Here is a 15,280-nt window from a genome sequence, read left to right as displayed (position 1 = left end):
TTGTGGAAAAAATGATATTTTCCTGGATTAATTCAGTTGAATACATTTTAATGGAAAAGTTAAGCCTGCGTTCATAGACATTACATTTTGTACTCAGAAAGATTATGCAAAAAAGCATTGTAAAATGCACTAAAATCTGACATTTGAAAGAACCTGTTATGGCCTATTATTTTGTCTAACAATAAAAACATGGATGTATCAGACATGAATAAATCAATAAATGTACTTTTGCCCTAACAGCCATATTTTTGGTTTATTCAAGTCTGCAGTTAATGCACTGGGAAATAAACTATCATTTTGAGTGATGCATAAGATTTTTTTTCATGATTACATCATTTCATTGTTTATAGCTCTTAACAACTGCAACAAACTGATTTTGGTATTTTGAAAACATAAATGCATCTTTCCATCTGATGTGCTCTGTTTCCTTTGAGATTTGGCATCACTGAACAAATGCATTATTGCTTTCAGGTGGGAAAGGTGGAAAAAAGAAGAAAAACAAGAATTCTTCTAAACCACAGAAAAACAATGGATCAACCTGGGCCAATGTTCCACTCCCTCCTCCACCAGTCCAGCCCCTTCCTGGGACAGAGCTGGAACACTATGCAGTAGAACAGCAAGAAAATGGGTAATTTTTTATATACAAAAAAAATATATCCCCTCCCAAATCTGAACTATAGTCTTCTATCTGTTGTGCATTTTCTCATGTTCTGTTACTATTTTCATGCCTCCATCCAGTCTGCTCATCACTTGCCCCATTCTTTCATTGTTTGTGCCATCTATGTATTTCTTGCTGATAAATACAACACAGCACATGTGGAGGACCTAAAATTCATGGATGTCAAGTGCCTTAGATTGTCTGCAATCATGGTAATGCAGCCTCCATTTCTAATATTGCTTGTTAGTTTGAAAGCAAGTACCCACAGCTCTGTGAACTAAAGAGCCACTTCTGATAAGGAGTGAAAAGGGAATTATAATAACCTTCTTCATCATCCCTTACACTTTTCTAATGACTTGATGTCTGGACATAGCAGGGCGCCCACTGTAGAACTTCATCACAATGGGATAATTGTGGGGACCTGGCCAGTGGATACAACTTTAATCATCAGCTTTGATGGGAGTTTAGGTGCCAGAACAATAAAAACTGTTCAAACTAATAAACACTCTCCAAGAAAACCTGTTTAAGCTAGAAAATTTTCCTTTTAGGGCCTTTAAGTGTGATCACTTTCGTTATCCTTTCCAACGTATCTCACAAGTCTTAGGTTCCCTCTGTTAGTTTGTGTTAATTGATTTTTAACTCAGTGACAGTGATACTTTTATTTTCTAGTGCAACAACAAAAATATCAGAAGAGATAGTCTTTTGCAATTTTAATGAGTCTAGCTGCTCTGCATTCTGCCTTTCTCAGAGTTCTCATAATTCTCAGATCACCATTGCTTTTAAGGCTGAATTGAAAATGTAAAAATAAAGAATTTTCTTACTCCAAGTTTCTTTGTTTTCCTCATTTCTGTGTTAAAACATCTCTGTTTATTTAAATGCTGCATTTATTTGATGTCTTTTTTTCACATGATGATCATCTGTATGTCTGCATTTTTTTCTTATCATTTGTTTGTTAGAGCATAACTGCTGCCTCTGAAGTTTCCTGAATAATTTTCCTAGTTGAAGCTTTCTATGTCACACAGGATTTGAATTGCATTTTCTTCCGATTATGTAAAGTACATACAAATATACACGTACCAGTAGAAGAATTCTAATCTTTGAGTATACATAATGTATTGGAACTCGTGACCCTGAGAGCAGGTTTATATTTTGTGAGATATTGCCACAGAATGTTGATATGAAATGATAAGCTCATGACAGACAATTGGAGGGAATGTGACATAATTTAAAGGTTTACTTCAGATTAATCATAATTTGGATACAACTTGCTTTTGATTACTATGATTAATACTAATTGGTAGAGCATCCATGTCATCAATTTCTTTCCGAGCCTTTTGTGAATCCTACCCACATCTATACCAAAAGTTATAATTGGCCAAATAAAATTTTGCTAATTTTATATAATAGACAAATGGTAAACATTTTATGTCATAGATATGACGCTCTTAACTTAAGAAAAATATGTGAAGATGAATCTCTTTCCAGATATCAATGTATTTTTATTATTGCTATGTGATGCTAAGAAGAATTCAGTATTAATTAAATAGAAAACTTGTACTGTGCTTTGTTTTTACAATTAGAGATTGGCAAGCTTTGTGAATATTGAACTTTATTGTATTTTTATTAGTAATTTGATATTTGCATTTGCCCTTTAACAGGTTAGTTCACATGCAACATTGATTTGTTGTCATATTTCTCATTATTCACCATGCAAGACAGATAATACAATGCTTGTATTTCACTGACAGTAAGTCAAAGAATAAAAGCTTCTCTAGGAAAGGTTAGACCAGAAGACCTTTGGTTTGGCATTAGTGGCATTTTCAGTCTTTTTTATGTTACTACAAGAAAAAGTTGAAATTCCATCACTCAAATCAGATATAAATTTGTGAATGTTAAGGAAACTCTAAAAACAGAGCTACAATTTTCATAGCATTTATAGATGCATCTGTTGCTTTCCCGTTCTTCTGAAACTGCTGAAAATCGAAGTATTTGTTGTCATGGAATGAATTAAGATATGTGTCTCAAAGATGATTACCTGTTTTCCTGTCATGTGACAACCATTGATCCCAGTTTCATCTGTTATTGCAAGGTCTTTGCCTATCCTTTATTTTATTCTCATTTTCTCTGCATTTTCACACATTTTGCACAAATTCATTTATTTTCTCAGTTTTGTTGATGTTCCAAAGAACACAGAATTTTTCATCACTTTTTTTCTAATCTATCTTTGTAAAATACCAGACAAATTGGTGACAAACCCATTTTAATGAAAATAATTGCTCTTAGTTATTTGTTGAAAATACTTTGTTATTCACTTAATATGTTATGCAATGCATTTGTTTTATGTCTGTAGCACTGTAGCACTGTCATCCCATTGTTCATAGGTTTGCTCAAGCGGGCACCAGTAATGTCTCCATTGTGAGACTTGTTACTGTTTTGGGCATATCCAATATGCCACGGGTATCGGGCAGGATAGTCTTGGTAGTCTTGGTGGCTTGATGGCTCTCCAAGAGGGACAGAGGAATCTAACCGGGGTCAGCAAGGCAAATGCCCTACGTTCTGTGCTATAAAAAAATAATATTCACATGGTTAGACTCTCCTTTGCCTGGTGATATTTGGATAATAAAAAAATAGGAATTGACTGTAACTGAGTACATCTTTTGTGTAACCTTAACATAAATATATATTTATATGAAACACATAGAAGTCTCACTTTATGTCTGTTCATTCTGTTTCTCTTCCTCTCTCTTCCTTTCCCTTCCTTCCTTCCTTCCTTCCTTCCTTCCTTCCTTCCTTCCTTCCTTCCTTCCTTCCTTCCTTCCTTCCTTCCTTCCTTCCCTTCTTCCTTCCTTTCTTCCTTCCTTTCTTCCTTCCTTCCTTCCTTCCTTCCTTCCTTCCTTCCTTCCTTTCTTTCTTTCTTTCTTTCTTTCTTTCTTTCTTTCTTTCTTTCTTTCTTTCTTTCTTCCTTCCTTCCTTCCTTCCTTTCCTTCCTTCTCTCTCTTTCTTTCTTTTTTTCTTTCTTTCTTTCTTTCTTTCTTTCTTTCTTTCTTTCTTTCTTTCTTTCTAGTAAAATATTTCATGGGAAATAAAAGGAGGGAAGGGAAATAAAGAGAGAAACATACTCAAAGAAACATGGGCTCTCCAGAGTAGAAAAATCCTCATTTTGTGTTTTCAAATATATTTTCATTTCATGTGTGTCCTCCGTTAATGTTATAGGAATTAAGAATAGCTTATCACCAATGAAATAGGAAAAATTTAGGAACTAAGTGAATACTCCCACTTGAAAGATTGACCATATAAAATTTTATTTTGTTATACAAATGTATTATACCCCTAGTGATAAGTGAATATAAGTAAAGAAAGTACATATACTATTTTACGAGATAAAAACATGCTGCTCTGTACAAGTTTATAGTGCACACTTAATGATCATTATTGATAAAGAATAGCAGCATGTACATAGCATACAAGTGGGATAGGAATTATAGACTTTTATGGAACAGCACATTTTCTTCAAATGGCATTTAACGGTGATTCTTGACATAGAAAACGGGATTAAATGACATTATTGTACAGAATATTATTTTTACGTCAGATTGCTCCTTGAATATATATCCACTTCATAAAAATACAAATTTAACATATTTCTTAATATGTAAAATTTCTGATTTGTAACATGAAAGTGTGTGTGTGTGGTGAGATATAAAATATTTCTGAGAAGAAATATTCCAACTGTATAGAACTGTTTTTCTGGAAGTTGTCTGCCATGCAGTTTCCTAGAGGGAGGACTCCTGGCTTCTGCTCTATGCAGTCCCCGGAAACTTCCCCCTGAGGTGGTGCTCCTTGGAGCTCTATAGGGCTCGGGCTCAAGGGCCCCAGGCAGGAAGTGACTTCTGGGTGTCACGTCAGCTAGGTCCCTGCCTGTGGCTGAACAAACAGTGGTTTTAAAATTCAAGTTCCCCAGACAGCAGCGTTTTATGTTCTCACCTGTTTGTGTTATATAGTGGGTTGTTTTGTTTTGTTTTATTTCAGGTTTTTTTTTTGCCCCCTCTTCAGAACTCTTGTGTTGTTAATAAGATGAGATGATTACCTTTTAATTAATATGAAAAAGAAAAAAAAAGGAAATCCATTCAGGAGACTTGCCAGGCTTTTCAGCTGATTCTCAACCAACCTGGCCAGAGATGCCCATAGTCCTTATAGAATGGAATTTTTTGACTATCCCAGGGTGTTAAGGGGCCCTCCAGAGTCCAATGTTGTTCAGCTGGGCCCCTAGGACTGATACTCAGGGAACCAAGTAGTTCCCGTGACTGAACCAGAATCAAACAAATGCAAGGCATGCTCTTTAATCCCTGTACTATCTCTTATATCCTCTGTGTAGAACTTCTAAAGTAGGGTCTTTTGCTTACAAGGCATTGAGGCAGACATATAAATCTGCCTTGGAATACTGAATATCCAAGATGCTGTCATATCTCATGAATATTGCCTTAGTAATGATTCATTTTCCGGAGAAAAAATTCCAAATTCCTCTCCTGTCTTCCATCTTACTATATGTGGCCATTTCTAATTATACAACTATTATCAATTAGGGAGAAATTTGAGTTGCTCAGGTGCTTTATATTTTCTCTCCTTTTGTGCAGAGGTCAGCACAGTCTTGCCCAACTGAAAAATTAGCTGTGTCCTCCCACTTTGTTCTCATCAGAGTTTGTTTTCATGCCATCAACCTACTATGCTAAACTATATGCTTTGTAAATAGAACCAGTTATATGGATTTCACCAAAATGATAACATGTAACTGAACCTTGATAGAAAAGCAGGGTGAATTCCTAGGCAGATGATTTGAGAACAGTTCTCTACAAAATTTGAGTTTAGAATAGAGTAGGCAACGTGAAGAAGTAATAGAAAATTAGTCTAAAGTAATAGATGGGTCAGATGGGGAAGGATTTCAGGTACAGTTAATGAATGAACTTTTCCTTATAAATTCAATTTTTGCTCAATAAGTTTAATAATACATCTTATGTGAACAGATATTTTAGAAACATGCCACTTTTAGCTAGCATGGGTAATGGACTAGAGAGGTAAAGATGGTACCCAAATGGTCTTTGGAATGTAGAGGACTGATCCACATTTTAAAACTGATATGTGATCCTGGAAGTACAGAGGACAAAAGGAGAAACAGTCAAGAAATATTTCAAAATTAGAAAATTCAGTCTTAATTATGGGGAAATTTATCCGATAATGCATCTCTCTCAATAATGCGGGTGTTACTGGTGACCTCTCGAGCAAATCGAAGATCAACGGGATGAAAAGTGATACAAGAATGCATCTCTCGTATCTTTATAGGTCCTTTTTAAAACAATAAGACTATATGGAAACAATAACTAGAAAGGTATTAATGTATCACAGTGAGAAGTTTTGGATTAGTTTTTCGTATTCCCAAGCCACAGACACTAAAATATAATGATTTAAACATTATATATCTCTACATGTAGCTATCTGAATGTATACGTTGAGATAGATATATAATGTGGTTGGTTAGATCTTAAACATGTTGTAGGAAGTTGAACTTTTTGTATGTCGAAATTAAAGGACACACTATTTTCTCTTGAGAAAATCAGGAGATTCCTAAAATCAAATGAATATTGTAAAATTTCTCTAAGTCTTAATTGGCATGTCATATGGGACAAAAGCTTGGCATTTATTTAGAATAAATGTAATACAAATTTTAAACACTTTTTTAAAAGATCAATATTGGCATTTTCTATTATACGGAGTTTAATAGGAGAGAGACTAGTTGAACCTATAAATGGTAAGTTCATTAATTGTCTTTAATTATCAATTTGGCTTTTTCACATGAGTGACTGTTGGAAAGTTATTGCCTTCTGTAGCTGCAATAACAACGTGATAATTAGACCTTTTATAAAAGCCAATTGAGATATTGCGATAACATGTGCAATAATGATTAGAAATTAAGACGACAGCCAGGTGATTTACCGTGAGAGAATGTTTTGGATACTCTATGGTGCGATTTGTTATGAGAATAATTATGTTTATGTGCCTTTGTACTTTTCTTTGCATTTCAGCTATGACAGTGATAGCTGGTGCCCGCCGTTACCCGTACAAACATACTTACACCAGGGAATGGAAGATGAACTGGAAGAAGATGATGACCGAGTCCCAACACCTCCTGTGCGAGGTGTGGCCTCTTCTCCAGCTATTTCTTTTGGGCAGCAGTCCACTGCAACTCTTACTCCATCCCCAAGGGAAGAGATGCAACCAATGCTGCAAGCTCACCTGGATGAGCTGACAAGGGCCTATCAATTTGATATAGCAAAGCAAACATGGTAAGTATCCTAAGTCAGAAGACTCTCTAGGTTTCAACACATCAATCACTGTCACTGTCACTGTCATCCCGTTGCTTATCAATTTGTTCGAGCGGGTACTAGTAACGTCTCTCATTGTGAGACTTATTGTTACCGTTTTGACATATCCAATACGCCTCGGGTAGCTTGCCCGGCTTTTCGGGTGAGATACTCTTGGTAGCTTGCCGGGCTCTCCGAGAGGGGCAGAGGAATCGAACACAGGTCGACCTCATGAAAGGCGAAAGCACTACCGCTGTGCTATTGCTCCCGCCCAACACATCAATAGAGAAAACAAATGTTCATGTTGAGATCACAGTGAGATCCTAAGGGACAGCAAGACAGTGTGGTGGGTATAGCATTTGCCTTGCACATGGATGACTCAGGTTGATCCCTCGAACCCCATATGGTTATCCCATGCACTGCCAGAAGTGGTCCCTGAACTCAGTCAGGAATAAACCCTTAGCATTACTGGGTGTGACCCCCAAACAAACAAACAGAAGTGAATGATGTTCTTACAGAATTATGCCTCTTGGTTTAGAACTGCTTTTGTACAATGATTTCTTTACTAAAAGTCACTTAATAAGTGTTTTTTAGTTAAAACTGAAAAGTTTTAATTTACTCTTTAAAACATAAAGAGTAAACCAGATAAAGCATTATGGTTTATTGAATTTCAGGCTAACATGCTTTTCTCTACACCAGAATTTTTTTTCACTTTACAATTTAGTTCAGTTAGCATATTCTTGAACACATTCCTATGTGAAAATAAAAGACTAATTTTAGATTCTGTGTAGGGCTTCTGATTTGTGTTGTCATGAATATGATAATGTGAGTATGTGTAAATCACATATATCTAGTGTCATTAAAAGACTTTCTTTGTCTAGATTTAATGAGATAGAAAAATAATGTTAGTAACAGTAAATGCATCCCTCCAAACTTGGAATAAATTAGAACCACAAATTTTTATTTTTTATCTATTTGTGTTTCATCAGGTATAGATCTTAACCTACTTGGATATTCTATGAAAAGGAAAGTAAATGGGATCAACTCTAACAATTCTGCAGTTTTCTTATTTTCTATTGATCAAATATAAAACTATATTTTTCTTGCTGTTTGCTTTTTTTTTTTTACCAGAGACTGAACCTGGGTCTCACACATGCAAGGCAGGTGTTTTACCACTAAGATACATCCTTCGCCCCAAGAATGACTCTTGAAAATTAAATCTCAGTAACATAACTCTGGCTATATTTTCCTGATATATGACCTATACTTAAAATTAGAGCACATTTTTATAAATATATTTGCGCCTTCTTTTGATAGTTTTACCTACTGGGACAAGTTACTAATAGGGCCTTTTCTCAGCACTTGTGAGGTCTTTATTTTAAAATGCAACTAACTAGGCAAAGACATATTGTAACTTGTAATATCACTTAGAGCTTATTATAAACATAAGTTCTTTTATTAGAACCAGTATTCCTTGACTATTTTACTCAGTTATGGAGACAACTTTCAAAGGTCCAAAGCAGTATTAAGCATGGGATTGCTTTATAAATGCTAGAATTACACCAGCTTTCTTTAATCGCCAATGATTCCTTTCTTTGTTAACTAATGCTAACAAAGTCAACTAATGAAGGCAGGTAATTTAGTCACTCAAAATATTAATTCTAGGGGCTGGAGCGATAGCACAGCGGGTAGGGCGTTTGCCTTGCATGCGGCCGACCCGGGTTCAAATCCCAGCATCTCATATGGTCCCCTGAGCACGGCCAGGGGTAATTCCCGAGTGCAGAGCCAGGAGTAACCCCTGTGCATCGCCAGGTGTGACCCAAAAAGCAAAAAAAAAAAATTAATTCTAGTTTAGAGGTTATCAAACATGCCTTAATTTTAGAACCACCTGTATAACCCTTAATATGTGGAATTATGTACTTGATCCAGAAATATTCTACTTCCTTGTTTGGATATTTCACCAAGGTTTTAACCACTGCCTCTGCCTTAACAGTGATATAACAATGAGCAACTCATGTAAATTTATGTGTTTCAGCCTCTCCATTTATAAAATGACTAAGATAACAGTAATTCTGTGAAATGACAGAGCAGTGTCCAGGGCCATCTTCAGATTCAAGACAACTGAAAGAAATCACAGAATTCACAAACACTGTTCTAGTCAAGGCATTGCATTATTATAGTGAAAAACTAAAGGTTGAAGTCAAGCAAGTGAAGAAATACATGGTACATAATCTAGAAAAGTTTTCTTAGATCAGTCCCTGTGTTTGCAACTCTCACCATCAAGTTGTGGAAAGCATGACTTTTCTGAAAATATACATGAAATATTGCCAACCAAGGATTCTTACAGAAGTCACTTGTTTATTATTTATATTTACAATCATAGAGTTGAAAATTATTATATAACAAATCTCCAGTATTAAAATTGATAAGTTCAAAAAGTCAATTTTTATTTGAAATTGTTATATCTCACCACAGGACTGTCAGGTTCTTGTCTGAGGATTTAATAAGCTGTTTGTAGCTAATTGAGCCTTCTGTGTTACTATTTTTGTGTGTTCAGTTTGGTTGGTATCTATGTAACTTTCCCATGTCATTTGGTGTGCTCTTACTGGAATTTCAGTATGAGGAATTTGGAGGCCTAAGTTCAGTTTTTAAAGGGGTTCTTTTACACAGAACCATGCAGGGTTCTGATCTCAGTCCCCAGGCCCACTGGAACAGAAGCCAATACTCTAATTCAAAGCCTCATTAAGTCACTACATTCTAAAACTTTCTGTGGTAGTCCATTGCCTCCAGATAAATGGAGAAAAACTGAATCAGCTTGAATATGTGAAGTCCTTTAATATTACCTTTTCAGCAAAGGAAGATAAAGGAACAAGTTCCCTAAACAAGATTCAATTCAACTAGTATACATTATAATTGTTTTTACAAATTTTTGTGGTAATTAAATAAGTGTGAACTTGTATAGGATTTAAGTATCTAGTCATGATATTTCAGAGGGATTTTTATTTTTTACCTGAATTGTCCAGTGCTGTTGTTAGACATCTGTTTATTTATTTATTTATTTTTGGTTTGGGGCATACTTGGTTGTGCTGAGGTACTTAACCTAGCTCTGGACTCAGGGATTATTCTTTGTGGGTCTTAGAGAACAATGTAGGATGGTGGGGATCAAACCCAGGGTGGTCTCATAGAAGGCAAGCACCCTGCCCCACAATACAATCTCTCCAGTTCATTTTTCCACATTTAGAAGAGCATTCCACTTGCATAGGGCTCAACAGACATTTGCTAAATAGACAAAGAGTTGGTTCATCTTCATCAGTCCTGTACTGAATGCCTTGCTATGGTCCAATGCAGCAAGTATGAGCAACTGATATATCACACAGAACCTTACTCTTCTTGTAGAACCACCAGTGCTACTCTTTTTTAACTGCCTGTCAATATAACAGGAGGATTATTTAAAAATAATGACATTCAGCCTCCTTCTATAGGGATTAAGTTTATTGTCACATGACATGTCATCTATCACTAGAGTGTTATAAATATCTTGCACAGTCTTCCAATATTTCAGCTTATCTCCAATTATTGCTAAACTCAAGGAGCATTTGTTTGCTTCTTAATATTTATGTGTTTCATTAACAGGTGTCACAAATGACGTAGAACTACTGTGTCAATCTATCAGGTCATCCTCAGGAGTAAAGTGCACAGCAGTAAGGGAAAGAGAGTAATGCAGAGAATAATGCCTGACCTATATTTTTTTGTTCTATCACTGGCCCATTCCTCCCTCAGTTCATAAATAGAAACAGAGACAATGCAATAAGATGTAGTCATGAGTGCTCATGATTTTCTGTAATATAAGCTAGGAAATTTCTTGACTAATAAGCTCTGATAAATGCCAAATAATAACACATGTTCTCAAATTCCTTATTTCTTTAAAGAGGTGGGCCTGCTATGATTGATGTTTATTCTAGAACAAATACCTTTGGATTTTTAACATCAAGAGATTTAGAATCTTGTTAACAGTAGAGTCAGTTACATGTTTGAGGATTAAGTTGAGTAAAGAAAATGTAAATCTTGAAGAATTAGGTATTTGTCTTCCAAAAGCATATATTAAAGAAAAAATAATCTTGTATATTTAATGCATAAACTATCAATGACTGCTGGATATCTCCATTGAATGGATAGTCTTTAAAATATTTACATCAATATGAACCTAGTATGTTAAAGCATGGGCTATACTCACCCTTTAATATTAGTAACATAACCATAAAACACTTCCTTTCCTTTACCATTTTTACATACATTTAGAGGACTGGAATGATAGCACAGCGGGTAGGGCATTTGCCTTGCATGTGGTCAACCCCAGTTTGATTCCTCTATTCCTTTTGGAGAGCCCGGCAAGCTACCGAGAGTATCCCACCTGCACCGCAGAGCCTGGCAAGTTCCCCTTGGCATATTTGAATGCCAAAAACCAATAACAACAAATCTCAGAATGGAGATGTTACTGGTACCCGCTCGAGCAAATCTATGAACAAGGAGGCAACAGTGCTACATGTATTTTGAAGAAACTCCTAAGTCACAAAATAGACTGAACACAGGTCTTCACATTTTACAAGTCATGTGGTTTGAAGAAAGTCACTTAAATGTGAAGTTGACTTTAATTACAAAGGAGAATTCATAATACGTGTCCATCTACTTCACTTAGTGGAAACACTGAAAGTTATCCCTGTATCTCTTCTTTTTTTAAGTGTTTATGACTGAGGTGGAGAATACATTGTATCTGTTCCTTCCTCAAACTGTGTTAAAGTAGAAGTAACTATACAATTTAGCTAGTGGAGTGGAGTGTAGAACAACAGCCTTAAAGGTGGAAAATATAGTTGTAATAGGGGTTTGAAGGATAGAAATTTGCTGTCATGTGGTATTTCTTCCTAAGAGTTAGTGGATCACATGATTAGGTAGCATAAACTTTTTTACACTAAACTGGACAGAGAAATAACTATACTTTTTTTTTGGACCTTCCCAAAAGTCAGCTTTAAGCAATTATTTATGGCAAATAATCTCATTTTCTCAGTGGCTTGACACAAAATGCTGATTTTGCAATTTTTCCTTATTTTTCATCATAAATTCAGTGGAAGACTACGATAACATATAGTTTTGTCAAGTCACAAATAATAGCCTATTGCCATAGCTGAAGTTAAGCTACAAAATAAATTGATGGTAACCAGGAAGAAAAATTAGTGGCCATAAATATACATAGACATAGCCTATTGCCATAGCTGAAATTAAGCTGCAAAATAAATTGATGGAAACCAGGAAAAAATTAGTAGCCATGGCATGCTGTTTTGTTTTTTCTTTAATTATAGTTTTGTTTGATATTAACGCTTTAAAAAAATTCCACTTATATTCTAGGCACATTCAAAGCAATAATCAACCACCGCAGCCGCCAGTACCACCATTAGGTTACATGTCTGGACCCTTGATTTCTGATTTGGAGACAGATGTTCCCGATGATGATGCTGACGACGAGGAAGAAGCTTTAGAAATCCCCAGGCCCCTGAGAGCACTAGAGCAGACACCCGGGTCCAGTATGGACAATCTGGATAGCTCAATGACAGGTAACGGAAGGGATTTAATATGAATAACTGACCTATTTATAACATTTAAATGCATCAAAAATCAAATACTTTCTTATGTAAGATTCATTCCACTTCATCTATTTCTGTAACATTTTAAATATGATAATATGAAACACAAAATTCAAAAAGGATTTGGAAATACTTTTGCTTCGCTGCAAAAATGATAAGAAAATTCATGAATTTTAAAAAGCCTTAAAGACATGAAAGAAAACTCAATTATATCCAGGGCTTTCATGAAAAGTTCACTCTGCTGGGGAACCAAGTCTATTACATAAAAAACCTTGACTTTTAGAAATGATATATTTTGTGTATCAGGAGCAACATACAAAGTGAATGCAAACTTAAAATGCTCCTTGATATTTCTCTCTGTAAAATCATTCACTGATGAAATAAGCAAGTCTTCGAAATAAGCCTCTCTAAGGTTACGCAGAGATTTATTTTTAGAGTGGAGAAAATGTACAGTGAGATAAACCATACATTTATGCATTTCATATTGCTGAGTTCAATAATTGCTTCTCTCCCCAAAACATGATTATTTTTGTTAGTTATTTTTTTCTCCCTTTTTTTGTCCTCTGGCCTTGTTCATTGAGAGAAAACCTTCAATTTTCAAATTCCCATGAGATTCTCAGGACAACAATCTCTTTCCAAAGTCTTAACTTTATCAAATGTTGTTTGAAAAACTTAAATCCTTGTGAATTTACAACGAATATGTAGAAATTTAAAAACAATCTTATATTCATGTGGCATGCAGTATTATACACACAAACACAAATGCTTCCTATAAGACTATAAGATACAAGTATAGAAGACAAATATGTCTTGTTTTTGCATGTCATTGGGCCTTCTCAGAAAACCACTCATTTCAGTACGTTAATGATAACTTGATTCTAGGAGTCATTTTACCACAATCCCCTTCATTCATCTTACTCTAACAGCTTCCCGGCTTTCACCAATTTTCTCCTCTGTATTAGGTTGCAACACATACTGATGAAAAATGGTTGACAGTGATTGAGAAGCATAAGAACCTGAAATTTTGCTATGTGTCTGCCTGTTCCTCAGTTATTCAATGTAGGATATACAAGCCCATTTTCCAGTACTGTGTTTTGTGGGGGGAGGGGAGGAAGGGAGCTGTCTACTTGCCTGACTAATTAAGACTTATATACTGCAGACGTATTACTAGGATTTGAAATACAGATCCAAATGAAGGTGGCCGAGCAAAAGTTTAAGTCCTTAAATGCAACCAGCTACCTTATTATCACAGTTATGTTAAGTCCCTTTGCCTAAGTGTCTAACATAAACTGCTTCATGGTAAATTTCTGCATATGTTTTGCATGTCTCACTAATGATATTGAACTTTTCCCCATTAGGGATGCAATGAAGAATTGCAATAGTAGTGAATTTTTATTTTTAAGAAAGCCCACTACAGCCTATGTAGTTCTTTTATTAAATAATAATATGATGATAAGCAAAGATGATAATCATATTCATAAATGAGGAGCATACCATTTAGCATTCCCCCATACCTACCTACCTGCTAGTAACCAATAAGACTGTCTGATGTGACAGCAGTTAAAAACGATCTGAATTTCTCCTAAAACCAGGTAATTTTCACTCAACATGAGGCTTTTATTGGTAAGACAGCAAAGTCTATTTTCCTACTTGAGCTTACTGCTTAATTATTGCCACCTGTAAAACCTTTGGGTGTTTATGTATACTCTGATGAGTTTACCCCATGAATAATTCATTACCTAAACAAAAAGTTACACTTTATACAAAGTAGTATAATAAAATGTTTTGTTTTACATAGCTTTGTGAGGAAGTTGTGATCAAAATTTTGATTTGATTTCTATGGTATGAAGCAAATATAAGTTAAGCTTAAAAGTAAATATAGTTTTTCAAAATATTATGTTCATAGTGTTATAAAAATGGAGTGCTAGTGTATATATATATATATATGTGGAGGTGATAGCTAGGTGTGTGAGTATATGTTAGTGTATGTGTATGTAAGTGATGTGTAGAGTATACAGTTATGAGTATACTAGGGTGTGTTTATGTGTGTATGCATGCACTGTAGCATTGTCATCCCTTTGTTCATTGATTTGCTTGAGTGCGCACCAATAACATCTCCATCGTGAGACTTGTTGTCATTGTTTTTGGCATATTGAACATGCCATGGGTAGCTTGCCAGGCTCTGCCATGCGGGCAGGATACTCTCAGTAACTTGCCAGGCTCTCTGAGAGGGACAGAGGAATAGAACCTGGGTCGGCCACGTGCAAGGCAAAAGCCCTACCTGCTGTGCTATCACTCCAGTCCGCATACACACATTATACAGGAATGATCTTGAAGTGGATTATGTACATATAGATCAATTTTGTTGAAATCAACATGCAATGGATATTCTTATGTGTTTATTTTTTGAGATCCTTAGAGCTATTTTAATGGTGCTTAAACATGTTGGCAATAAAACATGCTACTTCTATTTTTGTTTAATGTTTTTAAGATGATCAGTGTCCATGGAGAATTCTGACCTGACCATAAAGTATTTCAAATCTAAATAAATGTGTGAATGAGTAATCATTACATTTTACTTAAATATCCTGATATTTTCATTTTATGAAGCTAATGAAAGATTTTACTAA

The 15,280-nt window shown here is 35.3% G+C and overlaps 1 protein-coding gene across 5 annotated transcripts in view; it reads left to right on the top strand.

The window, feature by feature from the left end:
• The window catches only part of ROBO2 (roundabout guidance receptor 2), a 630,168-nt gene that overhangs the window by 584,443 nt on the left and 30,445 nt on the right, over positions 1-15,280 (top strand). For all 5 annotated transcript variants that reach the window (XM_055125444.1, XM_055125442.1, XM_055125443.1 and 2 more), the window contains 3 exons: positions 472-628; positions 6,736-6,996; positions 12,415-12,620. In XM_055125444.1, the coding sequence (XP_054981419.1) occupies positions 472-628; positions 6,736-6,996; positions 12,415-12,620 (624 nt within the window). The remainder of the gene's footprint in view (positions 1-471; positions 629-6,735; positions 6,997-12,414; positions 12,621-15,280) is intronic.

This window comes from Sorex araneus, chromosome 2 (genome assembly GCF_027595985.1).
Source record: "Sorex araneus isolate mSorAra2 chromosome 2, mSorAra2.pri, whole genome shotgun sequence".
Lineage (NCBI taxonomy): Eukaryota > Metazoa > Chordata > Mammalia > Eulipotyphla > Soricidae > Sorex > Sorex araneus.
Note: the sequence above shows the minus strand (reverse complement) of the source record. Positions and strands in the feature narration are given on the sequence as shown.